At 46.0% G+C, this 27646-nt stretch overlaps 2 protein-coding genes across 4 annotated transcripts in view; one reads left to right on the plus strand and one right to left on the minus strand.

Moving 5' to 3' along the window:
- The first annotated feature begins 6176 nt into the window (after nucleotides 1–6176).
- On the plus strand, nucleotides 6177–18292 carry DDX39A (DExD-box helicase 39A). 2 transcript variants are annotated; one of them, XM_060271764.2, is made up of 11 exons: nucleotides 6177–6253; nucleotides 10360–10661; nucleotides 11211–11338; nucleotides 11735–11827; nucleotides 12639–12822; nucleotides 13228–13346; nucleotides 15277–15408; nucleotides 15516–15625; nucleotides 16230–16374; nucleotides 16725–16872; nucleotides 18000–18292. In XM_060271764.2, the coding sequence occupies exons 3-11, from the start codon at nucleotides 11246–11248 to the stop codon at nucleotides 18014–18016; spliced, it is 1041 nt and encodes a 346-aa protein (XP_060127747.1). In that variant the 5' UTR covers nucleotides 6177–6253; nucleotides 10360–10661; nucleotides 11211–11245; the 3' UTR covers nucleotides 18017–18292. The 2 variants fall into 2 exon arrangements, with proteins under 2 accessions (XP_060127747.1, XP_034960720.1); XM_035104829.3 differs by having other exon boundaries at nucleotides 10360–10570.
- Nucleotides 18293–18813: 521 nt separating this feature from the next.
- The window catches only part of ADGRE5 (adhesion G protein-coupled receptor E5), a 53087-nt gene continuing 44254 nt past the window's right edge, over nucleotides 18814–27646 (minus strand). For both annotated transcript variants that reach the window (XM_035104828.3, XM_035104827.3), the window contains 7 exons: nucleotides 26353–26544; nucleotides 25331–25551; nucleotides 23935–24001; nucleotides 23229–23320; nucleotides 22740–22908; nucleotides 22328–22435; nucleotides 18814–21207 (listed from right to left, as the gene is read on the minus strand). In XM_035104828.3, the coding sequence (XP_034960719.1) occupies nucleotides 21175–21207; nucleotides 22328–22435; nucleotides 22740–22908; nucleotides 23229–23320; nucleotides 23935–24001; nucleotides 25331–25551; nucleotides 26353–26544 (882 nt within the window). In that variant the 3' untranslated portion in view covers nucleotides 18814–21174. The remainder of the gene's footprint in view (nucleotides 21208–22327; nucleotides 22436–22739; nucleotides 22909–23228; nucleotides 23321–23934; nucleotides 24002–25330; nucleotides 25552–26352; nucleotides 26545–27646) is intronic.

Here is a 27646-nt window from a genome sequence, read left to right on the forward strand (position 1 = left end):
CAGCGAGCCCAAAAAGCTGGGCGTTTGCACCCTTCTGAGGATGAACTTCCAGAGCTTTGAGGTGGTCATGTAAACAGCCTAACCCAGGGGGTGGTCTGAGTTTCAGCTTGTCTCTGCCGCCACCTCAGGGGAAGCAGGCTGGTGTTTCATGGGAGCAGAAGTGTTATCTTAGAGAAGTAGCTCTCAGACTCTTATTTCCAGTTATATCCCATCTTTCATCCCAAAGGTTCCCTCCCAGGTGTCTGACAGAAAATAATAAAATACAATAATCCATTTTTTTAAAAACCACCCAGATCAACATTAAAAACAATAATTGAAAACAATCGTGCCAATGATAAAAGTCATCACCAGATTTTAGAAGTCAGTGCTAGCACCTTCAATCCATGCCTGGAAACTCATGGCAGTTTGCAGAAAAAACTGAATTTTATTCACCTGCCATAATAATGGATAGGACTTGGTTAGAAGGATTTTAAAAATTTCACACCTGAAACTCTACAACTGAAACAACCATTGTATGAGGAATAATTGGTCCTGTAGAACAGGGAAGGCCAGCCAACATAGAGGAGCTGGTGGAGAGGGCCATCCCTGCTCCATCAGCATTCCTGGTTAAACATTAGGGAAACCTGCAGAAGGGCCCTTCTCAGAAAGGAGAAAGAAGGCAGTTAGAAGGCAGAGGTAAACAGGAGTGGAGAAGCCCTGCCATCTAGCGCCCAAAGTGTATATCTCAAAGTTAGGTTAAAAAGCATGCACCAGTATAAACACTAAAATAAACATCGATAATAGAATTCAGAAATTCAGAGTTGCAAAGATATGTTGTTCCATGTGGAAAAAATAACCAAATTGATGATTGATCACAAGAATTCCCCTAAGGACAGCACCCATGATTCATACGGTAGTTTCATTTGTGTCTTCAGCGTGTCCTTAACCAGCAGTACCGGTAGTATAAAGAGACACAGCTAATTCCATCTTTCTCCAAGATGCTCCAAGAGTGGGATACACAGAAAGAACACCTGTGGATGCCACTTCTGCACATCTTTGCTTAGCATAATAATTTAGGAAAACACACACACAAACATTAGATCAAATGCTTCAGTGAACAGTAAGACAATATAGTTGCCACGACCACATCCCACTGCTTACAGTGTAATGCAAAGCAAGAGAGATGCGTTTACTCTAAGATGTCTCCAGATTTTGAATGTAGCTTCAAAACAATTTAAAGCACTTGACTCCCCCTGTCCCAAGTATCTTGGGAACCATAGTTTCTTAAGGCTGCTGGGAATTGTAGCTCTTTTCGGCATGTGTACACAGGCATTGTCCATACTGCACTGCCTCAAAATAAGAGCCACACTTTTTATGTCTTCATTATAGCATCAAAAGTTCGCCCTTTGTGAAATGAGCAAAGAGATTAACCCTCTTTGCTAAGCTTTTATAAGATATGCCTGTCAGGGAGCAGACTCTCCATATTTTGAGGGGAGAACTCTGAGGTTGCTCATTCAGTTGTGAAGGAATGCAACAATGGACAAGTTGTGAACCAGGACCTGCTGGAAGAAAGAGAACAATTTATCTGCACTTCAGTTCAGGATTTATTTATTTTTTGAACAGTGAAGAACAGCAACCTCAGCAGACATAATCTGCAACATAGCAAAAACTCTTCAGCTATAAAAGCAAAACCAAGCATCAAGTAGTTCCAAGTGTAGTCAAGCTACTTCTACAGGGCAGACAGGCTTTTTCAATCTGAGACCACCTAATTCTGCTGCAGTGGGAAGGGGGTGTGACCAGGCTTAGAAATTTCTGTTAAGTGCTTGGCAAACTTTCCAGCCCAGCATCCAGCGTGGGCTGAAATAGTACTGCATTTAGCACAGGAAATAGTATTTCATTTAGCACAAGAATGAAGGCTGAATAATGGCTCAATTAGAGCTGGATGCATTCCAGTGAAAAAAAAATAGCACAGACGGTTCTGCACAATGGATTGGCTTTTCGGAGGATTAATGTTTTTAATGAAATAGCTCATGAATTCCCTGATGTCTGTGAGTCATCACTAAGGGAACAATACTATGCTCAAGGAGCTGGTGTGAAGCAAGCTGGTGTAAGGTAAGCTGGCGTAAAGTTACACAAGATCCCTAACCCCATTCCACAGCAGGGCTGCTGCAGCTGCTCTGCCTAAACCTGGCAGAGGGAAAACAAGCTTTTGAAATAGCGTTCTGTGCTGGGTTGCCAGGTCATATGGCCAAGCTGAAGTGGTTCAGATCTGGCCGAAGTCCCCCTCCCCCTTTGGTCCCATCCCTGTTGCATCCTTGGGGGTGGGGGGACCTACACTAGCCTTGGCTTAGCCCTGGCTGAGCAAGTTATGCTGGCCTCTCTTCAGCTGAGCTAGGGTTGGGAACTTAATTCCAACTGAGCTGAGCATCAGCCAGCTAAACTGAAGATCTGCTGCACTCTTAAGCTGCTCATCCTGGTGGTGGATCTTGAGGGGGCTTTCCTGGAGATCCCAAAATAATTTGCCCTTTAAAGAGCATCCTTTGTGCAAAATGGAGCGCACTTAGAGGTGCCCCACTGATGCTGTGTACACACCCCTGTATACTCTCCATCCAGTGTGCTCCCACCCCACCGCTGGTTCGGCAAGCTGTGTACGCAATAGCCACAATCCATACCTATCCTGCATCTTTCCTGTGGTTTCTTATGAAATACAGTACTGCATTTTTTAAATAAAAAATAATTTTTATTAAAGATTTACTTTGCATTGTCTCTTCCTTCAGGTTGTGTTTTCTACAAATCATTTACATTTGTTGTGCGACATTAGTGTTCTATGCAGTATAAGGTCGGGAAGAAAAGAGTGGGGATAGGGGGTGGTGTGGTGAAGCTTATGTGTGGCGTTTTGTGTTACTTGGGTAGGTTCTCTTTCTATTCGCTTGTTATATTTCCTTGGGCGCGACCAGGATTTTTGTTAGGGGGGACAGAACCTCAGTTGGCTATGTATTTTTATTGATCTTTATTGATGGGGGGGCTGCCCCTCGCTGCCCCCCGGCTATGCCCATGGTAGTGAGAGAGGTTGGGCATGGCCTAGGGTGTGGTTGGTTGTCTTCGCTTGGCTGCAGTGAGATTTGTTTGTGTGTATGGGGGGGTGTTGGTGTTGGTGTTGTTGGGTCACGTTAGCCATATTGATCCATAGGCTGTCGGTGGATTCTTGTTATTGTCTTGTTGAGCTGTGTACGTGATAAAGGGGAGCCAAACCAGAGTGAAAGCATTTTCTTCTATTTGTCCCCATGTCAGTTTCAGTCTATTGCTTAGCTTTTCTAGTAAGGCTGTTTCCCATACAATTTGATACCAGTGGTCCATGTTTACTCCTGACAGGTCTCTCCTGTGTGTCTGCCTATGAGGCTTCTGGCTGCTGAGAGTAGGTGGGTTATGAGCTCTTTATAGTGTGAGTGGGCATTGTTGTCTTTGAAGATGTTCATTAGGGCCAGTTCTGGGGTGACTATTAACACCTGTTTAGTTATTTTGCATATTTCTCGTATGACTGCTGTCCAGAAGAGTTGGATTTGGGGGCATCCCCACCACATGTGGAAGTATGTGCCTATGGAGGCGCAGCCTCTCCAGCATTTTGGTGAGGTTCTTGGGCATATCAGCCCCAGTTTCCGTGGTGTTAGGTACCATCTGTAAGTGAGTTTCAGAGTGAGTTCTTTTCTTTTGGCTGAGATGGATTTAAAGGGAGGTTTAGACCATATTTTAGTCCATTGGGTGGGGTTAATTTTGTAGCCTATGTCATCCTCCCGTTGTTTTTTTATTGCGTCAAGGGGGTTTGTGGGGCTTTAGAACAGTATTTTGTCTATTGCGGATACCATCCTCTTTCTGTGTCCATTTGCTGTTTAGGAGGAGATTTTCAAAGCTGGTTTAGGGCCTAGTGATTGCTGATTTTACTACTGGATTGTTTAAGAAGGCAAACAATTGGTGGGGTGTTGGCCCAGGGTATTTGGGTGTCCCCTAGTTTGTCTTGTATTTCTTGTGTTGATATGGGTTTGCTGTTTTGTGGAAGTCTGCTAGGTGATATAGGCCTTTGGCTTGCCAGGTTTTTATCTGGAAGTTTTATGCTGTGTGGGGACCATAGAGGGAAGTGAGAAGTGAAGGAAAAAAATCACATATATATTGTATATGTATGCAATAAAAGTACTGTAGTAGGGCATCAGGATTTCTTTGAATTTCTTGAAGAATTCTGCTGTAAAGCCATGAAATATTGCATTTTGATGTGTTCTTCCTACCCACCCAAACAAACCAGCTTTGATCCAAACATTTTAAACTGGTAAATTAATAATAAAAATAATAAATGTATACCCTGTCCATCTGCCTGAGTTTCCCCAGCCACTCTGGGCAGCTCCCAATCCAGTGTTAAAAACAATATAACATTAAATATTAAAAACTTCCCTAAACAGGGCTGCCTTCATTAGTCTTTTAAAAATAGGATAGCTGCTCATTTCCTTGACATCTGATGGGAGGGCATTCCACAGGGCAGGCATCACTACCGAGAAGGCCCTCTGTCTATGCACACAATCTTAGTTCATTGACACCTATGCCTTGATATACAATGTACTTGGCACTCAAGACAGCAGCACTTGTTCTATTTTTCCTGACCACATACGGCTCACCACCCCTAGATATATTTAGAGTATAGAGTAGCCTGCTGCGGTCAGAGAACAAGCCAGGATCTTGGTTTTATTGCAACTCCAGCTTTCGTAGCCCCATGAAGCACTAAACTCACGTGTAAGCCTTCCTGATCGGGAATAAGTCCCCTTGTTCAACGGCAGGGGCAAGATTGCATCAGCAGTATTTATTTTATGGCACTATAATCCTACGCATCCTCCGAACAGTTCAGGGGGGCAGACCTTGATCTATGTATGCGGAGAAAAGAGCGCCTAAAAAATAAACCTACACAATAAAGCTACAGTTAGAACTGGATATGGAACAACTGATTGGTTCAAAATTGGGAAAGGAGTACGACAAGGTTGTATATTGTCTCCCTGCTTATTTAACTTATATGCAGAATTCATCATGCAAAAGGCTGGACTAGATGAATCCCAAGCCGGAATTAAAATTGCCGGAAGAAATATCAACAACCTCAGATATGCAGATGACACAACCTTGATGGCAGAAAGTGAGGAGGAATTAAATAACCTTTTAATGAGGGTGAAAGAGGAGAGCGCAAAATATGGTCTGAAGCTCAACATCAAAAAAACCAAGATCATGGCCACTGGTCCCATCACCTCCTGGCAAATAGAAGGGGAAGAAATGGAGGCAGTGAGAGATTTTACTTTCTTGGGCTCCTTGATCACTGCAGATGGTGACAGCAGTCACGAAATTAAAAGACGCCTGCTTCTTGGGAGAAAAGCAATGACAAACCTAGACAGCATCTTAAAAAGCAGAGACATCACCTTGCCTACAAAGGTCCGTATAGTTAAAGCTATGGTTTTCCCAGTAGTGATGTATGGAAGTGAGAGCTTCCATAAAGAAGGCTGATCGCCGAAGAATTTATGCTTTTGAATTATGGTGCTGGAGGAGACTCTTGAGAGTCCCATGGACTGCAAGAAGATCAAACCTATCCATTCTTAAGGAAATCAGCCCTGAGTGCTCACTGGAAGGACAGATCGTGAAGCTGAGGCTCCAATACTTTGGCCACCTCATGAGAAGAATCCTTGGAAAAGACCTTGATGTTGGGAAAGATGGAGGGCACTAGGAGAAGGGGACGACAGAGGACAAGATGGTTGGACAGTGTTCTCGAAGCTACGAACATGAGTTTGACCAAACTGCGGGAGGCAGTGCAAGACAGGAGTGCCTGGCGTGCTATGGTCCATGGGGTCACGAAGAGTCGGACACGACTAAACGACTAAACAACAACAACACAATAAAGGGCTTGCGGCGACTCCCGCCAGCATCCAAAATGGCGGAGTCTCCTCCTACAACCTCACCATAGATTTCTGGAAGCTTTGCTCAGCCCCCTCCTCCCCTCTTAAACAGGTTATTCTCTTTCTCAATCGCCGGGTCTCAATCCAGCCAATGGCGCAGCGCTGACGTCTTTGATTGGCGGGCGCGAAGACGTGTCGAAGCTTCCTTCCGCCGCTTTCGTATAGAGGCGGGCCCGCGCTCGGCGGCGGCGGCCAATAGGAATCGAAGGTGCTTCCTGTAGTGGGCCGTCCTATCCTAATTGGAGCGCGGTGTGCACAAGGAGAAGCGGGAAGCGCCTCGACAACTCGGACCTGAGCAGGTGAGGGGGCTCTGCGTGGGGCGGCAGCGGGGAGCGGGCGAGGGGGGCCTCCCATGGCGGCGCGAGCCTCCCACCCTGGCGCGCGGTCCCTCAGACCTTCTCGGGGCGGGCGGTCGGGCGGTCGTGGAGAAGAGGCGCCTCTGCTTGTGTTCCTTCCTCGCCGGCCCATTCGTTCCTTCCTCGCCGGCCCATTCAGACGGCCGTTTTTGCCACGCGCGAAAGAGCTCCTCATACACGTCGCTTTGCCTCCGCCGAGGCGCTCAGGAGGGCAGGCGCCTCGGTTGCATGGCGGCGCCTCGGAAGTCCGGGACGCCTCGGCTGCTTGCGGAACTTGAAGGCGCCGCCGCGCCGCCTCCCTTCCGCCCGCGCCAGCCTCGTGGCTGCAGCGCTCGGGCCTACCCGGGAGTGCCCTGCCTTGGCTGTGCTTCCGAGGCTCCCTTGGGGGTCCTGCGCCTGAAAAGGAGGCGCTCTCTTTCGGCCCCGCCGACGTCCCGCCTCTCTTTCTTCTTCCTTCTACTTCCTCCTACTCTGGCGATCACTCGTACCCTAGTAAGCAGTGCCGGGTTTACCTACCGGTATAAGCTAAACAAGCTATAGTTTGGGGGCCCCATAAAATTTAAAGGGAAAAAACCATGGATGTACATTTCCAAAATATAAGATAAAAAACAAATAAAATGAAACCTACATACAGCAACAGTGTTTTGTGTTGTGTAGTCTCCTATGATGTAAGTAATGGGCCCTGTCTGCTAGCTTGCTCCCTAAATATCACTGGTTTGCTCATTTCTATATACACGGACCTCCGGAACGAATTAAGTTCTTAACCAGAGGTACCACTGCATAGGGTGCCCACATTCTGCATGTGCAAATGGATTTAGATACCTATTAGGCCCATAACTTAGCATATATTCCAACACAAAACCCAACAATTTGTTGTTGGATATATAAAGGGCCCCACTACCGTCAGTAGTTTAGGGCCTCATCAAACCTAAATCCGACCCTGCGAGTAAGATTGTCTTCCATGAGCATGGTCTTAACCGTGAGTCCATAAGTGAATGTGGAGGCCAGTTCTGGATCCACACATCCTTCCACAGTGAGGACCTAGGTTTCCGGGCGGGAGTTGATCACGGTTTGGTTTTGCCAAGCGTGCCTTCCTCTTAGCACATTTCTCCCTTCCATCCTGAGTTCGTGCTGCTTCTCCATGACGCCTTTGGTAAAGTCTGTTTCCAATTGGAGCGCTCACAGGCCAGTGTTTCACAGTTATCAGTGCTTATACTACATTTTTTAAAGATTTGCTTTGAGAGAATCTTTAAACCTCTTTTGTTGACCACCAGAACTACACTTTCCATTCTTGAGTTGGGAATAGAGTAGTTGCTTTGGAAGATGATAATCAGGCATCTGAACATGACCAGTCATACAAAGTTGATGTTGAAGAATCATCGCTTCAACACTGGTGATCTTTGCTTCTTCCAGTACACTGGCATTAGTTCGCCTGTCTTCCCAAGCAATATGCAAATTTTTTTGGAGACACTGTTGATGGAATCTTTAGAGGAATTGGAGATGGCGTTTATAAGTGGTCCACGATTCACAAGCATACAGTAAGGTTGGTAGTACAATAACTTTGTAAACAAGCATTTTGGTTTCCCTGCAAATGTCCTGGTCCTCAACCACTCTGAACTTTTAATTGGGAGAAAGCTGCACTTGCTGAGCTCAGGCAATGCTGGATTTTGACATCAATGTTGGCCCTTGTGGAAAGGTAACTGCACAGGTAGGAGAAGTGATTGACACTTTCTGACGTTTCACCATTGAGTTGGAGAGGGGTTGTTTTGTGGTGGTTGGTGCAGCACTTTGGTTTTTTGGATGTTGAATGATAGGCCACTGCAAAGATATTTAGGATGGTTTGGAAGTCATCCTCTGAGTGTGCACACACTACCTTGTCATTAGCATACTGAAGCTCTGATGGAAGTTATGATAACCTTACTCTTTGCTTTCAGCCTACTCATATTAAAGAGATTTCCACCTGTTCGATATATGATTTCTACTCTGGTGGAGAGTTTCCCTTTGACATTGTGTAGGATCATGGCGATGAAAATAATAGAGCTGGGGCAATAAGCCCAAGCAATAAGCCTCTTCGGTACTGCTTAATAACGGACGGTTCTTAATCATTCACAAACACTCCACACCAAAAAGACAGGCATAGGTTTTTTCATAACCTGTTTGAAGACCTGCCATAATAAAATAGGGTGTATTGCATGGTATAAAAGTATTGGAATAAAGGTTGCAGTCAGTCCTTAGCCTTGTCTTTGCTCTAAGGCTTTCATAAGGTGCAGTATGTCTTATTCAGACTATGGCAAGACTTCAGATCGCATTGGTTCTGCTTTGGCTGGAGGGCTTTGTTATTGGACAGTCCTGGGGCTGCTGTTTGCCAATTTGGTCTATTTCTTTCTACATCACCAGATTTTCACAAGAACTACCTTAGTATAATGTGCTTTAGTTGTTGCTGTGTGGTAGACCCTCTAATAGATGTACAATAAACTTTAGACACAGATTGGCAGCCCCTATTTGTCTATAAACTTATTTTTAGAAAAAGGTAAATTTGTTTATATGCTGCTTTAAGGACATAAGAAAAGCCGCCTGGATTCAGCCAGAGGCCCATCTAGTCCAGCATTCTGTTTTCACAGTGGCCAAGGGGATGCCTGCAATCAGAATATGAAGTGCAGCTGTGGTCTCTCCACTTGTGATTACCAGTAATTGGTATTCAGAATGTACTGTTTCTGACAATAACTGTTACACATAATTGTTTTAATCCAATTTAAGGCCCCTTTTGAAAGTCAGGGCAGATTTTCAATTAAAAAAAATATATAATCTGGCAGCACCAGTTTTTGATAAGGGATTTGAAAAATGTCTACACCTTATCTGGAAACACTGCACTTTTCTTGGGCCATTTTGCATATCACCTTTAGGCTTTCAGCACCTTTCCCCCTCCGCAGGGGACCTATTAGGATGGTTGGCCCTCAGAGGCTGATGGATCCAATGGGTTTTGAACCTCTGGAACATCCAAGTGGCTTGGGCTGTTGACATAATTGCTTTATGGAGCCTGTTTAGCCAGTGACATAGCTTGCCACTCGGGTGCCTGGGGTGGTGCGCGCCCTGCGCCTGGGGGTGTGTGTGTCAAGATAAGCCGCCCATTGGGCGGAATGACCTGGGGCAGGGCATGCTGCATGGAGCCTCACTGCTGCCTCCCTCTCAGCTGTTATTCTAAGTTAGGAAATAATACTTTGTTATAAAAAGCAATGTGTGATGCAAATGTTAGAAAGCCTTAAAAGATCATAGAATCATAGAGTTGGAAGAGACCACAAGGGCCATCCAGTCCAACCCCCTGCCAAGCAGGAAACACCATCAAAGCATTCTTGACATATGGCTGTCAAGCCTCTGCTTAAAGACCTCCAAAGAAGGAGACTCCACCACACTCCTTGGTAGCAAATTCCACTGCCGAACAGCATTCCACTGCTGAAGATGCTTGGAGAACTGTGGAAAGATGGCACAATCTGCTTCAACCATTAGCTGGCAGTGTTAGTTGTAACTAATGAATGAGGATGGAGTGCTTTGAGCTGATGTAGCTACAGTTGCAATTCCTAACTCATCCAGATTTTACTTTTCCTGTTCTTAGGGTGCTCTTACTCCTGGGCTTAGGGACCCAGGTGGCGCTGTGGGTTAAATCACAGAGTCTAGGGTTTGCTGATCAGAAGGTTGGCAGTTCGAATCCCTGCAACGGGGTGAGCTCCCGTTGCTCGGTCCCAGCTCCTGCCCACCTAGCAGTTCGAAAGCACATCAAAATGCAAGTAGATAAATAGGGACCGCTCCTGCGGGAAGGTAAATGGCGCTTCCGTGCGCTGCTCTGGTTCGCCAGAAGCAGCTTTGTCATGCTGGTCACATGACCCGGAAGCTGTCTGCGGACAAACGCCGGCTCCCTCGGCCTATAGAGTGAGATGAGTGCCGCAACACCAGAGTCGGAAACGACTGGACCTGATGGTCTTTACCTTTACCTTACTCCTGGGCTTAGTGGTCTTTCCTCAAGCCTTTGATTCCTGCTTTTGGTTTTTCTACAGGACATGGCTGAACAGGATGTAGAGAATGAGTTGCTGGACTATGAGGAGGATGAAGAGCCTCAGGCAGTGACTGATGCTGCCCCTGTCCCCAATAAAAAAGATGTGAAGGGCTCCTATGTCTCCATTCACAGTTCTGGCTTCCGAGACTTCCTGCTGAAGCCAGAGCTGCTTCGTGCCATTGTGGACTGCGGCTTTGAGCACCCGTCAGAAGGTAGGAGCTGAGCCAAGGCCCCTGGCCCCCTCGTCAGCCAGCCCAGCCCACCCACCGGGGAGCAACTGCCAGTGGTGCCATGCGGTGCAGGGTGAGAGCTGGGGGCTGCAGGGAGCAGGGTGGGAGGGTTACACTGGGATGGAATGTTCCTGTTGAGCCTAGTATAGCTCTCTAGAGCCCTACTTTATTGGAAATTGAGTTCACTTTGGATGGAGGGACTTCATAATGGTCAGTCCTGCTGAGCAGAGACCCTGTTAGCCATGGGAAATAGGTTTAGACTCTGCATGGGATGGGGTGTGATCTAACATTTAAGAGAAAGGTGGGATTTTAGAGTGCACTGGTAAGAGGCTTCTGTAGGATGACTATTCCACAGCCATGTCTTTCATTTTAACTTGTAATTCAGGCTGATGAACCTGGAAAATCCCAGTGCTTGTGCAGCAGCTGCTATTGGATGTGAAGAGTTTTTCCTCCCCTAGTATGTGTGCAGAAAAGCTAACCTCATAGAAGGGTGTGGTGTGGAATCTCTGGATTTAAAGGATTGGGAGAGAGGTGGGATCAAGTCCCCTGGGGGTAAATTTACTTTGGCTTGCTGTGTTTGCCTAGGGCTTGCCTAAACTGTTACTTATTCTTGCTCTCATAGTGCAGCATGAGTGCATTCCACAGGCAATCCTGGGCATGGATGTCCTATGCCAAGCCAAATCAGGCATGGGCAAGACTGCTGTCTTTGTATTGGCTACACTGCAGCAGATTGAGCCACTGGATGGGCAGGTATGTAATGGGGAATAGTACTGTACTGTGCTTATGTCCAGCTATAGGCTGTATTTACATGTAACATTACATGATGTTTTATTATCATCTGCATGAACTGCTGTGAGCCAGAGCCTTGGGTTCACACAACTTTCCTGTGAAGCCAGGATGAGGCAGTGTTTTTTTCTTAATTTTTAAGCCAGTAGTCTTTGACAATGAAACTAATTTCCAACAAGTCCTCATTGTGGTTGCGAAGAAGAGAGGAGCGTGCAAGCCCACGGCTCTGCTCATCCTCACTGCATCTCAAGGATATAGCTCTAAACCATTGTGTGGTGTTATGTGTGTTTCAGGTAGCAGTGGGGAGTCCTAAACCCTTCTTGATGCCATTGTACAAATTTGTCCATTTCTTTCTGGCAGGTGTCTGTGCTGGTGATGTGTCACACTCGGGAGCTGGCCTTCCAGATCAGCAAAGAATATGAGCGCTTCTCAAAGTATATGTCCACTGTCAAGGTAAGGGAAAGTCTTTTGCAGTTAGGTCTGAAATATATACAATACAGAATGCAGGCTATTGCTGTATGACAGGAAAAGGTGGAAGGCCATCTTTGCTAATGGAAATGGTTTGTGCAATTGTTTAGGAAAGAGCCTGTAGAGAGTGTTGAGAGAGAGGAAGTGACCTCTGCACCACCTGATTGCTTCATGGGGACCAAAAGCATGTTTCTTGGGTTTGGAACAATAGTTGATCTGATGTGTTATACTATGACGGAGAGTCAGTAGCGCATGGGACTCTTAATTTCAGGGTCATGGGTTCAAACCCGATTCCTGCAATGCAGTGGGTTGGACTAGACCAGGCACCCCCAAACTGCGGCCCTCCAGATGTTTTGGCCTACAACTCCCATGATCCCTAGCTAACAGGACCAGTGGTCAGGGATGATGGGAATTGTAGTCCAAAACATCTGGAGGGCCGAAGTTTGGAGATGCCTGGACTAGACAATCCTCATGGTCCAACGCTATGATTCTATGATGAGAGGTGAGAGCCAGCGTAGGTATGCCATGCTCATAGTTAATTATACTCTCCCTTCCAAATACTTTATTGCATAAGTTAGGTGTGGTGCCCTCCAGATGTTGGTGGACCAACTCATTATCAGCCCCAGCCAGCATGGCCCAGTGGTCAGGGATAATGGGAGTTGTAGGCCAGCAGCATTTGGAGTGTACCATGTTGACTGTCCCTGACGTAAGTAAATTGGTGGAGAGTTATTGAAGTTCTGAAGGTTAGGTGATTGGGTTTCTGTGTGACTGACAGTAGTTTCTGTTTGTACTGCAGGTGTCAGTCTTCTTTGGGGGGCTTTCCATCAAAAAGGATGAAGAGGTGCTGAAGAAAAACTGCCCCCATATTGTGGTGGGGACCCCGGGCCGCATTTTAGCACTGGTGCGCAACAAGACCCTCAACTTGCGCAACGTCAAGCATTTTGTTTTGGATGAGTGTGACAAGATGCTGGAGCAGTTGGGTAAGAGACAAGAGGCGGCTGGTATAATATATACACAATGTATTGCATTTTCATGGTCTGGGATTATTGATCCATTTGGGTATGGAAGTTGCTGTCCTTGGGAGAAAGTCTGGTGCTTGAGTTCCAAGTCAAGGAACTGAGGAGCAGCCATCTAGAGGAAGGGCACTGTTGCTTAAGAAACCTGCCCTGAGGTATGTCAGGAAGTCAGCCATCTCTTTCAAGCACATGGGGAAGCAAGGGATGGTTTCTACGGTCTGAAGTTCTGTTCCTGTTCAGATTACGTGGTAGATTACATGTTGGATACCAAGAGTGGAGGAAGGAGGTGGAACTTGGGCTGGTATGTCCTTTTCAGAAGCCAGTATTTGGTGAATTACAGCAAACTGATTCTTCCCACTGTTCTTTTAGATATGCGTCGTGATGTGCAGGAGATCTTTCGACTGACACCCCATGAGAAGCAATGCATGATGTTTAGTGCCACCCTAAGCAAGGAGATCCGGCCTGTCTGCAGAAAGTTCATGCAGGATGTAAGCCCTAAAACCTTTCATTTTATCCTCCACTTAGATTAGTTTCCCAAACTTTGGTTTCCAGCTGCTGTTGGACTACAAACCCCATTATCCCTAGCTACCAGGACCAGTGGTTAGGGATGATGGGAGTTTTAGTCCAAAATCAGCTGGAGACCCAAGTTTGAGAAACTGTCCTAGATGGATGTAGGACATCTAGGAAAGGGCCTTCCACACTAGGCTAAAGAGGTCACTTTGAGGCAGTTTTGCCCTACTGCCTAGTTTCAAAAGGGACCCTTTATGTTGAATGAAGGTTTGGTAGTATGAGGCAGTCATGGGTGTAGCCAGGATTTTTGTGGGGTCGGGCCAGGGTTTTGTTGTTTGCCACTCATTACAGTGTACCTCGACTTACAAAGACGATCCGTTCCGCGGCTGTCTTCGTAAGTCGAGGTTTTCGGATGTTGAAGTGCTGCTACAGGACCACGCATGCTGCGAAAGGACTTCCGGGGGTTATCAACTTCAGAAGTTGAAACCTTCGGAAGTCAAGGTATGACTGTATATCATATTCTTAGGTGACAATAGGTGGAGGGAAGTTAGTAATCATAGTCCTATTCAACTTTGTTGTGTTCCCTATGCTTTTTTTAGCGTGGCTGTTAGAAAACCCAAACACACATTGTTTTCTGTTTCATCTCTCTATAGGACCACGGTGGCATTTTTCTCCCTTTTTGCAAGTCCTGGTAGAATGCATAACAATAGTATTGGAAATGCAGACACTGCTTAATGAGGCTAATACTATCTGGCATATAAAGTTTAAAAAATGAAGTTCCCTTAGAGCTGAATTGTCTTGCTCTAGAGGGTTGGGAAAACCCCTAGAACAGGCTTAGGGTGCATGTGGAAAGAGGAGGGAGGGGATAGTCTCATTGCACAAGTGAATCTCACTCCATGCACCCTTTGATTCCCCCACTGATTGGAATAGTGCAGGGGTCAGCAAACTTTTTCAGTGGGGGGCTGGACTATATTTTTTTGGGGGGGGAAAGAATGAATTCCTATGCCCCACAAATAACCCAGAGATGCATTTTAAATAAAAGGACACATTCTACTCATGTAAAAACACCAGGCAGGCCCCACAAATAACCCAGAGATGCATTTTAAATAAAAGGACACATTCTACTCGTGTAAAAACACCAGGCAGGCCCCACAAATAACCCAGAGATGCATTTTAAATAAAAGGACACATTCTACTCATGTACAAACATGCTGATTCCCAGACCATCCGCGGGCCGGATTTAGAAGGTGATTGGGCCGCATCCGGCCCCCAGACCCCTGGAATAGTGCATCATGACAGCCAGAGAAGACAAAGTTAGGCACATTCATGTACCGTATATAGCTCAGGGTGGAAATTGACCATCAGTCTCTTATTAATTACCACTGTTAAATTCTGCCTGAAGCTGTGCAGATGCCCACAGCTGCTGAGTGGTATCTTTACATGCTTTTGTAAAGGAGAGCTGCATTGGAGCATCTCATCTAGTTTACCTACCAGTTTTGAATGTTATTTTTCATTGTTTCCCCAGTAGATCAGAGAATGTTTACCTCGGGACCTTGATGAAATGCATGATAAATGCCTACCAAGTCAGCTTTCTCTCCTTCCAGGCACTTAAACCAATTTTGTAGATAATTAACAGTAGTGGGAATTCTCCCTTCAGTGCTTGGCAGAAGAGGGAGCTTTTGAGCATCCATCTGCAGTTCTACAGATGAAATAGTTCTATTTCTGCTCCCAGCATCCAACATTCCCTGCAGTGATCAAAGTAATGCCTATCGCTGTGGGAATTTGATATTTTCTACATCTATCAATTAAACATGAAAAGTGGTGTTTAAAAACTTGTCTAGATATGTTTGGAGGATTTTTCTGTCTTTCCCGGTAAAAGTTCACATTGGCTTTCTTCTCCGTTTACAGCCCATGGAGGTCTTTGTGGATGATGAGACCAAGCTGACTCTGCATGGCCTGCAGCAATACTACGTGAAGTTGAAGGACACTGAGAAAAACCGCAAGCTCTTTGACCTTCTGGATGTGCTGGAGTTCAACCAGGTCTGTGTTAGCCAAGGTTGACAAGCTGGGCTCCTGGGATTTGATGGCTCCTGGGAGTCCCTGGAACTTCCATGTTAAAGCCCCTTCCCTCTTCCCACCCCTTGCAGGTTGTGATATTTGTGAAGTCAGTGCAGCGCTGCATGGCATTAGCTCAGCTCTTGGTTGAGCAGAACTTCCCAGCCATTGCTATTCACAGAGGCATGTCTCAGGAGGAGAGGTGAGTACAGTGAGATGGCTATGTCAAGAGAGGGCAGCAGCAAATAAAGTGCAGAACATAATAATATAATAATAATAGTAATAATAATAATAATAATAAATTTATTATTTGTACCCCCGCCTATCTGGCTGAGTCTTCCCAGCCACTCTGGGCGGCTCCCAATCGAATATTAAAACAATACAGCATTAAATATTTAAAACTTCCCTAAACAGGGCTGCCTTCAGATGTCTTTTAAAATTAGGATAGCTGCTTATTTCCTTGACATCTGATGGAAGGGCGTTCCACAGGGCGGGTGCTGCTACCGAGAAGGCCCTCTATCTGGTTCCCTGTAACCTCACTTCTCGCAATGAGGGAACCGCCAGAAGGCCCCCAGCGCTGAATCTCAGTGTCTGGGCTGAATGATGGGGGTGGAGATGCTGAGATGAATGCTGAGTTCACCTTTTTTGTCATGGAATGTGGTTTGTTGACATCAGTTGTGTGTGTTAAGGGGAAGAGGGGATCTAGAAAGTTAATGCACTACAGATAATTGGCTATGCACTGCATACAGCTCCTGGTAGGGGATGTGTTCAGGGAAGGTCAGCCACGTCTCTTTTGTTCTTTGCAGACTGTCTAGGTACCAGCAGTTCAAGGACTTCCAGCGTCGGATTCTGGTAGCCACTAATCTGTTTGGCCGTGGGATGGACATAGAGCGGGTCAACATAGTCTTCAACTATGACATGCCTGAGGATTCGGATACCTACCTGCACAGAGTGAGTCTGGTTATAGGATGGGGAATGAACAGCACAGTCAGCCTTGTTTTTCTGGAAAGCATTTGTTCTAATACTTGTGGCAGGGAGCTGCTAACCGTTGCAGGTCCTGGCTAGTTCCTGGTCAAATTATTGAAATCCCTTCTGATAATTTAACTTTGGTAGTTTATTTGCAAATGTTTCTGCAATCAGGCTACATAGTTTCCAGGGTGGAGGAAAAAGAGCATCAGTCTGCATTCTGAGCCTGTTACAGGGTGCAAGGTACCTCTGGGGTGGTACCTCTGGGGGTGATGAATTCAGAGATTCTAAGGATGTTTTCCTGTGTGTCCTTGATATAAACCTTTTCTTTGCAGGTGGCCCGAGCTGGGCGCTTTGGCACAAAAGGCTTGGCTATTACTTTTGTGTCAGATGAAGGTGATGCCAAAATCCTCAATGAAGTTCAGGATCGTTTTGAGGTCAACGTCGCTGAGCTCCCTGAAGAGATAGACATCTCCACATATAGTATGTACTAGAAATTGACTTGGATGGGCTTTTCTTCCTGATAGGAGCATGTTCTTTGTCTACCCTGCCCAAGTGTGGGGGAGAATCAGGGTAGCCATTGCAGAGTACACTATTTCTGGGAACCTGAAGGAAGACAAAGTGGTCCATTGAGTGGATCCTGTTCTGTACCGATAGTATATGTTGCTGGGTCTTAAAGTGCAATGGAATTTCACTTCTTTGCCCCCGCCACACACAGATTGGCTCCATGGGGTTGTGGGAAACACCAGAGCATATCAGGAGTGTGGGGAGGAGAGGAGAGAAGTTCTATTGCACTCGTGGAAGTTGTTCCCATTTTTGTGCCCTGTTTGTGTGCCTTGTCAGATGCTTAGTTTCATCTGATCAGTTGTTACCTTCAAAGCTCTTAAGTGGGAGGCTTCTAATAAGCACTAGATTTCTGTGTCTCCTCCTCCTCCCAAGAGAAATGTTTGAAAGGGAACAGAGATGTGGGGGTGAGACCTTTGAAGTTGTAGTTCATTTGGCCCCCAATTGATTCTCTATCTTTCCCCCTCCCCCCATGAGTCAGTGGCACCTGATAGGAAAAAAAACCCTGCTCTGGCAGATGTGTTGCTGCTGTTGGGACAGAGGTAACTGCTACAGTGCCAATGAGAGGCTGCTGGGGTGAGAAGGTGGAACGTGAAGTTCTTGGTACATGTTGCAGCAATGGTTCTTGGAAGCAGGGCACTATGCTGGGAGCAGTGCCTGCTGAAGTGTTTGGGATGACAACTCTGAATTACCATTAGGCTACCTGAATAACTTTAACCATAGTACAGGACTGAGGAGCATGTGGGCCAGATGCAGTTGGGGGGCATCCCCATTTGGCCCGCAAGATCCTCTCATTGTTCCTTGCAAGTTTAAAGATTGAAAAAAGCTGCCTTTGGGGTCCAGTAGGCTTTTTCAAGCCTCACTGAAATGCAGGGGACTGGGGAGGGACATGTTTGGTGGTGGTGGTGGTGGAGTTGCCCACTCCAGCCTTTGTAGAACTGGTGATGGATATAGCAAAATGCCTCTCCATAGCAGGGGTAGCTTGTAAGTCTTTTGCCTTGGCTTTGCTAGGGAGGAGTATTGACTGACTGTTTTGTCTCCTGCAGTTGAGCAGAGTCGGTAGCTCTGTTTGTGGATCCTTCCCACCTGGTCCAGAATGGAACCTGAGGCCAAGCACACAGTACCTCTATCTTCTGGTGAAGTGAGATTAATGCTTTTTTTTTAAACACACTGTTAAACCTATAGAGGTGTTTGATGTTAAACGAATGTCCTACAAATTGCCCAGGTGGTATTTTGCCTCTGCTGTAGCCTGGGAGCTTTTTTAAATTAGACTTTTATATTTTTTGAATAGTAAACACCTGTGGCTAAGTTTCGTAATAAATTACTTTTAAAAATGTCATTTTCTGGCTGTTCTTGAGGCATAGGGAGCCAGGTTGTGGGTATTTACATTCTTGGTGCCTTTCATCCTTGCTACGTCTCCCACTTTCTGTGTATCAGGATTGTGCATTTTCTTAAACTTGCTGTAAATACTCTTCTGCTGCCTGCTAGTCTCCTATGTCCTAAATCTTCCTTTGCCAAGACTTTGTCCTGGCTTTGAGCAGTGTGTTTGTTTGACATGTCTGCATTGCAAACCCTTTCACAGAATGGAAAGGTAATACAGATCTTCCTTTTGGAGAAAACAAGACAGGCACTCTTGATATGTATGTCCTTGCTTGGTTTCTACATACCTTGTATGAGATATTTGCTCTTCTATATAATCAGATAGTGTCAGCTGTCCTGTCTTTTATCTTCTCTTGCTTTCCTATGAAGTGTAGGATGTTTGAACTGGTGTGTTTAAGTAATTACCCATCTCCTCCGCATTGCACATTGCTCTTCTCCCCCTCCAAAGTTACTTGCTTAGAAAGATTGTATAACTCAGAATTCCAAAATATATTTTAATTAAATGTACATGTTAGGAAAAAATAGTGGTTGAGAGACAATTGCTTCAAATAACGGGGTGGGTAGTTGGAGGAGCATAAGCTTATTTGTGCAAAGATGCTTGGATAAACTGCATGTAAGTTTACCTAAGGACATCCTTAGAGTGAATATATTTCATAGTAGAGCAAGTTCTGAAACAGTTACACAGCATTAGAAACATTGCTACATTTTGAATCCATTGCACTGATTTGAATACTGCAAAACCCAGTGTTCAGGTGCATGCAAAGCTTGCTGTGCAACACCTATTCTTTCTCAAATAGAATTTAAAACTAAAAAATAAAAAATAAAGATTTGTTAACACTAATGTGTGTTGGCTACCCACACACATTAGGAGTAAAGAGCATCTGGAATTGCAGTATACATAGCCAGTCTCTTTGGCAAGAACAGTAGGAATCTGGCAAAATTGGAAACAGTCCTAAATAAATTAGTCTAAACAGGAAGCTCTGTAAAGCTCCAGTGTTTGATGTGAACTGCCAATATGGGTCTCCATTAACTTCAATAACAGCTTCCAAAAAAACTCTGCTTTCTCTCCTGCTGCTTTATATGTGCTGCTATCATTTAGTCTTTGTACAAGAGCCTCTCTGCTACTTGGCTGGTGGGTTTTCTGATTGAGATTACACTGCTTGCTGTGCCTTGTATCTGGCTGTCGTTGTGTAGAAATCCTGGGAGATAGCAGTGTGGGTGGGTGGGGGGAACAAAGCATAGAAATGTGCATCTCCCTGTTAAGCTGAGGAATATGGAGCTAGAAGGAAATAGTGGATGAGGACCTTTATAGCAGTGGGGTTCTTGTCATGATGCTGCTTGTGCATGCTACAGTTTTCTGTTGTTGATTATGGCAACCTGGAGAGTCATTTGACGTTTCCCAACTCTAGTGTGGATTCCAGTGTTCCAAACACAAAAGTGAGGTGTTGAGTTTAAGGGCACATGTGCTTCCCTGAAAGTGGTGACGAGGAAAGCAATGAGCTCATGTGCCTAAATCATCAACTGATAAAGCACTCCTGCATTTTTGTTCTCTTACCAAAACCAGATACTTTTGAGTGTGAAGTAACCATGAGATCTGGATGCTTTCTTCTGTTGAATCTGAATTCTGGGAACAGTAGACTCTGGGCAACCCAAACACAACTTTGACTATTGCTCCTTGCCTAGATTGTCTCTGTGCATCTGAATCCTGTAGAAAATGTGCCTAAGCTATAGCTGGAGACTGCTTGAATATTTCTCTTATTATAAATAAATAAATTATTGGATGTAGAAAACTAGAGGCTTTTGGGAGGGGGCAAATTTTAGGCATTGCCCCAACATCCTCCTCTTTCATGTTATGTTGGTGCTCTATATATGGGGGAATCTTCAGTCATGTGAGCTGTCACCTGCAGCCTGAAGAAGTATGTGATACTAGGCTTCAGTTTTTGCTATTCCTTGCACAAATGGGTCTAACTTGCCTCTGAATGCCAGTGACTGGGAATCGTAAGTGGGCTGAATACTGTTGTACTGACAGTGCTTATTACAGGCATCTGGTTGGGCTAGATGGGCCACTGGCCTGTTCCAGCAGGCTCCTGTTAAGTCTTTGTAGGTTAAGTGAGGGCCAAGGGAAGTAACAGCCTTGCCCCTCCTAGTTGAGGCTCTTCTTTTATCTATGGTTGTTGGACCAGTTTGTGTTGCAGCCACTATTTTAGGCTGCTGCTTAGAGTATGTGGAAAAAGACGAGCTACTGATAGGAAGGACTGCTATCAAACTAGCCAGCAACAAGAGACCTGGAAAATAACGCAGTGATCAAGGCTGCCGGGGTCATTCCATAGAGAACAAGGAGTGGATGGAAAGGATGTATTTACCCCACCATATTGTTTCAATGAGTTTTTTGGACCAAACGTGCAAAGTTCACTTCAGATTTTTGATGATCACCTACAGCTGGTGAATGATGATTGAACAGTGAGGTATACAGCCGGTGTACTTCCTAGAACTAGAGTTAGCCAAATGTCTGTTGCAAGGACCTCTTTAAAAGTGTCAGGTGTGCAAAGTACCGTTTTAACTTGCTTCATCTCTTCTTGAGAGAGGTGAGTCTTCATGTAGAGGAAGGAGGAGCCCAATCAGAAGAGACTGTGCCAACATCAGCTTAATAGCATTGGTCCAGTTATGGAGTTTGCTCAGTGGGTCCCTATATAGCCTTCTGGCAGTTCAAATGTCCTTGCTGCAGTAGGCCTGTACATCTTAGTGGGTGACTCTTCCAGAAGAAAGAGTGCTGGAACAAGATGATGTGGTTCTCATGTTCCAAACAGCACTCTTGAAACTTGCTTCTGCAAAGTTTGGTTGCTAAATTCCAGATTCTTTCAAAGTACTGGGTGCCTGTAAGAGAGAAAGGATGCAATGGTAGGAGTCTTAATAGCACTTTCTCACTGTCAGCATCGTGTGCATAGCCCATGTATCTTCCCTTTCATTAATCGTTTATAGCAGAGCTTGCCAAACTTTTCATGTTGGTGACACACTTTTTACACATGCATCATTTTGTGACACAGCAATTCAGTTTTACCAGCAAACTGGAGGTTAAACTAACCCCTTTGCAGCCCCGGGCGAAACATGGGAGCGTTCGCATGACACACCTACATACTGCAACCAACACACTAGTGTGTTGCAACACAGTTTGGAAAGCTCTGCTTTATAACATGCAACCAACTGTTTCTGCTTGTTTGCTCATAAATCCTTCTTTGCAGTGGAACAGGCTTCCATGTAGGGTGGTGGACTCTCCTTCCTGGGAGGTTTTTAAACTGTCATTTCTGCACATACCTGCCAAGTCTCCCGCTGAAAAATGCGGGATCAGCAGTGGCGTAGCACTGGAAGTTGCATAGAAGCAACTTCCGGGGCCGCTCTTCCCATGTGTGGGCACCGGAAATCGGGCAGAGCAGCACCGGAAGTTGCTTCTACGCATGCCCGGTGGCCATCTTGGTGACGGTCACCGCCATGTGGGCCCCAACCAAGATGGCCGCCGGGCATGTGTAGAAGCGATTTCCAGTGCCCACACATGGGAAGAGCGGCACCCAAAATGGAGGCTCCCTGGCAGGTAGGAAATCCAGGGGATTTCTGAGATTTTTCTCCATTCGGGAGAACAGCAGGAAACAGATTAAAATCTGGGGGTTTCCCCGCAAAACACTGGATACTTGGCAGCTAAGTTTCTGCATTGCAGGGGGTTGGAATAGATGACCCCCAGGGTTCCTGATTCTAAGGGAATTGGTTGTCTCCCGCTAAGTGGATCTTAGCTGTAAAGTCCAAAAGAAAACTATTGCTGTTTCAGGGAAGCTGCAGTATTAATGAAGAACAGTGGGAAAAGTGTGGGGTAGTTTTTAGAAGAATTGTGAGCACCAGGCTGAGAGCCATGTTGTTGTTGCGGGGCAAGTGCAAGCTCGACAGGGGAAGAGTGATGATCTGTAGAGAGGGGGGTTATGCCACAGCACCTGCTGTGTTCGCTTACCTGTAATGTGTTGGAACCTACTGTGGAGCTGAAGTTGGAATACTTGTCACTGCTGTGGGGCTTGCCATGTTTGTCCTTGCAGAACCAGCGGTAGTAATCATCACGCACCTAGACACAAAAGTAAAATTGCAGCTGACAGGCTCATGTTGTTAATTGTCTTCATGGTGTTCCGATGTCTGTATGGTACCCCTTCTACAGCCAGACAAACATAAGCATTTGCCTTTGGGTTTCATGTCCCAGCCCCAACCTGCCCAAACCACCCTTTGTCAAACTTGCAGTGCCAATCCTATGTGCATTTTTCCATAAGTCAGTCATACTGTGTTTAATGGGGCTTACTCTCAGGTAACTGTGTATAGCACTGCAGTACTGGAGATTGTTTCCCACCCATTTGCCTTTCTCCTACTGCAGATACCTGTTTCTTGAGCAGACAATGCAGGAGGAAGATAAAAAGTCCTTGCAGGCTGTTGAGGATAGTGAAGATATAAGACATGACGAGGGTTTGATTGCTGAATTGAAACAGGCCAAAGACCCAAGTGGTACCCAGAATACAGAGCTGGGCAATGGCTGTGATTGTGAGTACCCTGCAGGGAAGAGAAGAAAAGGAACACAATTTATGTGCTGACTTGTGGAGGACACAAGTCAGGATTAGCCTTGGCAGAGGAGCTAGAGAGGGCCTGCAATTTGAGACAGTCCTAGAATAACAGCGTGTGTTTCACTTGTTCACAGCCAAGGTAGAATTAGTGTAGTTTTGAAAAATATATCACATCCCTTTCTACCAATCAGCCCAGTAAACTGTTTAGCACAGTCCTACAGCTACATGGAAGGGCTGTTATTGTCTTTTGCTAGTTATTGCCTGACGTCTTAGACTCCAGGGGGACTCAGTTTCTCTGTGGCTGCTTACCTCTGCTTTTTCAGTTTACTCATATCGGGATTGATATCGGCAAACTTCTGAGAGAGCTTCCAGACAGTAACCACAAAGACAACGGCGTTCAGCTGTGCGGAAAAGATGGGAGATGGAAGTTAGCAAGATGCAGAGATAAGAGCTGGTCTTTGGGCTGCATCTGCTTCACACACAACAGTTTTTCTACCTTCCAAAAGTACATGCAGAAGGGGGGGGGGGAATCAGTTTTTCCACACACACAATGTACACAATTTCCCCCTACTGTGTAAGCCAAAACTCGTGGATCAAACAGTTGGGCTGCCTGGTTGATTGAAATGGGGTTTAGCTACTTTGGTGAGTACCATTTGTCAAGAAACGCAGCTTGGCCAGAAAAAAATGTTCCCTGGTATACATAAAATCACCTCTCCCCTCCCCCCCACCCCCAATCTCTGGAAGCTGTGCCTTTGGAAAATGCATGGAGCTGAGAATCAAGGCAGTTCTGGTTGCCTGTGTGGGGAAAGAGTGAACGGCAGACAGCTGAGAAACTGACCAAAGCAGTAGATGGAGAATTGCATCCAAAGTTGAATAAAAAAACCAACCACCACTCACTGATGCCTTTGTAAGGGTTGAATTGGATAGAAGTGTGCTAATACATGCAAGGAAAGGGTAAAGATTGACATCAAGGAAAGAAGAATAAATGGCTATTCCTGGGATGCATTGAACTTACCATGATGATGAGGGCAACAGGGGCCAGGAAGCTCCAAAGGAACCCTTTATCCATTTTAAGCCAGCAGCTGTGGGGGAAAGGCAGAGGGTGAATTGTTTGAGATAGAACTGTCCTACCTTCTGCATAAAGGTAAAAGGTAAAGGGACCCCTGACCATTAGGTCCAGTCGTGTCCGACTCTGGGGTTGCGCGCTCATCTCGCATTATTGGCCGAGGGAGCCGGTGTATAGCTTCCAGGTCATGTGGCCAGCATGACAAAGCCACTTCTGGCAAATCAGAGCAGCACATGGAAACGCCGTTTACCTTCCCGCTGTAGCGGTTCCTATTTATCTACTTGCATTTTTGACCTGCTTTCGAACTGCTAGGTTGGCAGGAGCTGGGACCAAGCAACGGGAGCTCACCCCGTCACAGGGATTCGAACCGCCGACCTTCTGATCAGCAAGCCCTAGGTTCAGTGGTTTAACCACAGCACCACCTGGGTCCCTAATACCTTCTGCATATTATGACTCTATTGCCCCTGTCCCCTTAGAAAAGCACTGTCCTTCACATGTGACCTCACTGCTAATTATGTATTTCAGCTATTTGTATACTACCCTTCATTATCCCATGGCAATTTACAATGTCTTTTAAAATACAGCTGTAGGAAATATAACTTCCCAGTACTTTTAAAAATACAAGCCATTAAAATGCATGAGATGCTCGAAATATGGTTGCTGCCCCATATTTCTGGAGTCCTACAGATGAGAAGCTCCTCTCCTTTGTTGCCACCCTTTGCCAGTACAATGAGAACGTCCTTCATGGAATTTTTAACACTTGTCAGTTTGATGTGGGAGAAGGTTGTCCTTAAGGTTCACAGGTCCCAAACTATGAAGGGCTTTAAATGTGAAAACCAGCATCTTGAGTTGAGCTTGGAAGTAAACCAGTAAGCAATGTACATACATTTCTCAAATCTGGCACGGTATGATCTCATACCTTGTCCCGAGTCAAAATTTTGGCTGCTACATTTTGAGCTACTTACCTTTTCCCAACCGTTTTCAAGGGCTGCCCCATTAGAGTACTTTAAATGAAATTGTACCAGACTCTGGAATACCTAGTGCCAAACTCTCCCTGCCCTGCAGGGGTTGCTGTTGGCAAAGGCCTTCCATGCATCATGGATAGAAGTGTGCATCAACGAGTACTCCTAAGCTGAGAACCTGATATTTCAGATGCACATACAGAGGTTGTGTCATTCGCTGCCATGCTGAGCCCTCTTACCTCAGTATAAAACAATTTTTTTTTTACACACTGCTAACATGCTACCTAGCTGTCCCCATTTCTGCTCTGGATCTGGCATCCTGAGTTCTACTGGACATTTAATCTCTAGTTCACATGGGTGCACACCAAAACCCCAGGACTTACTTTCTTAGGTTGCCATAGCCCTCGCTATTGACAGCAGCTGAGATGCCCACCACGATGGCTGGGATTCCATATCCTACAAGGAAGATGTGCCACTGCCGGAGGCTGTGAGTATTGAAGACCTTGACGACCATCAGGTAGAGCTCCATGCCTTCCAGCAGCATCCAGCAGAAGACCGAGAGGAAGAAGAAATGCAGCAGCCCAGCAACTACAGCACACGTTGTCTGGGAGGGGAGACAAGAGCCAGGGGGAGGTTGTGAAAGGGGCTACTTGTTGAGGAAAAAATGCATAAATCCAAAGGGAGGAAAATCCAGCTGCCTACTTGCTTGGGTAAGAACTTGAATTGGTACTTTGCAAACTGAAATGGGGATCTGCTACCACACCACAGTATCAAGCAACCCTTCCCTTGCCTCCAAGTGGTATGGCAGCTGCAGTTTGACATTGTGACACAAACTGCCTTTCTGGCAAATACCGTACCCCTGACGTTTAGATAGAGGTTTCACAATGCAGCTCGTTTTTATCAGCAGCTTTGGACGTGATGACGATGCAAGGGAACAGATTGAGCCAAGTGCCTTGCACTTTTGCCCCTCCACCTATTCACCTTATGCAAAAACATTCTTTGCTTCTCCTTCAGCATGGTGTCCATATCCTATAAAGTCCCACATCAGGGGGACACCCCCCCCACACACACAGGGAGATGCAAAAATGGAAATATGACAAAACAGGAATTGCAAGGTGCTTCCTGTTCCCACCACATCATTGCCACATCCTACAGTCTGCTGTAGCCATCAGTTTCTTAGTCTCCTTAGCTTCATGCTCCTAAGCACAGGGTCTTTGTAACGCTGTCAGCTAGGGCTGTAGTCAAGGAATGCTCACTAGCCTGACCTGAGGCCAGGAGTTCCCCCTGTCAACAGGTGCTATCAAAGGGCCCTGGGCTACCCATTCACCCCCAATTGTTTCCCTTGGAATAGCTCTGGTCCAATAGCTCCCTGTGTGCATGCTAGCAGGCCATCCTGGCCAGTTACCTGGTTGGCAGTGTTCCCGGCACCCATGAGGAATATGACGTAGCCAACGAAGAGGGCCAGGCAAAGGTGGAGGTGGATGGTGGTGCGGATACCTCTGATGGCACGGCAGAACAGGAAGGTGAGGATGGACAGGAACAGGCAGATCAGAGACACAACCAGCCCAATCTTGGTGATGATATCCAGGCCCCAGTCCTGCCATAATGACAAAAGGTTGAGCCCATGCAATACAAGCCAAATCTTAGAGGAAATTTGGCATAACCAGCTGATTACCCAAAAAGGACCTCCCACTAAAGACACTGATAATAATAAGCTGAACTGCAATCTTAGTTCCTAGTATCTAGGAGGCAATGTTTTGAAGCCACTGGAAACTTTGGTGGGAAGAAGGGTCAGAAGTCCTGTTATCTAGGCTGAAGGTGAGGAACCTCTTTTTGCTCTTTGAACAACCTGCTTTGACTCCTACATCTCCACAAAACACCAGGGACCATAACTCGTAGTCTTGGTTCTGATCTAGCCTCAAACACTTGTGAGTCCTTGGGTTCAGAGTACCTGCAGCCTCTCCCTTTCCCCTCGACTCACTGCAGTGGGAACGAGTTCATACACTCCCTCTTCCCCTCTGTTTCTATGAGTCAGCCAAGTGAGATGCGCCAAAGCCAGGAGCAAGAGTGTCTCCTCTTGAGTGGTCGACCAGTCCTTACTCTCTGTACCCAGCTAGCATCTCTGCTTCCTCCTGCTGTTGTGAGGCTGAACTGGAACTCCTCACCTGTCCTTCACAGTGGAGGATTAGGCCACACATGAATAAGTTAGCTGGCAGGCAAGCAACCTAGAGCAAGGATGGGGAGCCTCTGAGATATCCCCCCTTATCCTTGATGAATAGTTGTGCTGCCTGAGGCTGATGGGAATTCAGCAACATCTGGAGGGCCAGAGGTGTCCCATCTCTGGGCTGGGAAATGGAAGGGCAGGCAAGCAGCCAGCGAGGCAATTGCTCTAGAACAGGCATCCCCAAACTGCGGTCCTCCCGATGTTTTGGCCTACAACTCCCATGATCCCTAGCTAACAGGACCAGTGGGCAGGGAAGATGGGAATTGTAGTCCAAAACATCTGGAGGGCCGAAGTTTGGGGATGCCTCCTCTAGAAGCTGTTGCTTGCTGAGGCAAGTGTCCTCTGCTTCCCACCATTTAAAAAAAAATGCCACTATCCTCACAGTGTGCCCCCCATTTCTCTTTGTTGGTTTCTGCCTTGTGTGCAGGTTTGAGCATGTGCACAACACTAAGAAAGATAGCAGGCCATGCTTCAC

Source organism: Zootoca vivipara, chromosome 2 (assembly GCF_965207765.1).
Source record: "Zootoca vivipara chromosome 2, rZooViv2.hap1.1, whole genome shotgun sequence".
Taxonomy (NCBI): domain Eukaryota; kingdom Metazoa; phylum Chordata; class Lepidosauria; order Squamata; family Lacertidae; genus Zootoca; species Zootoca vivipara.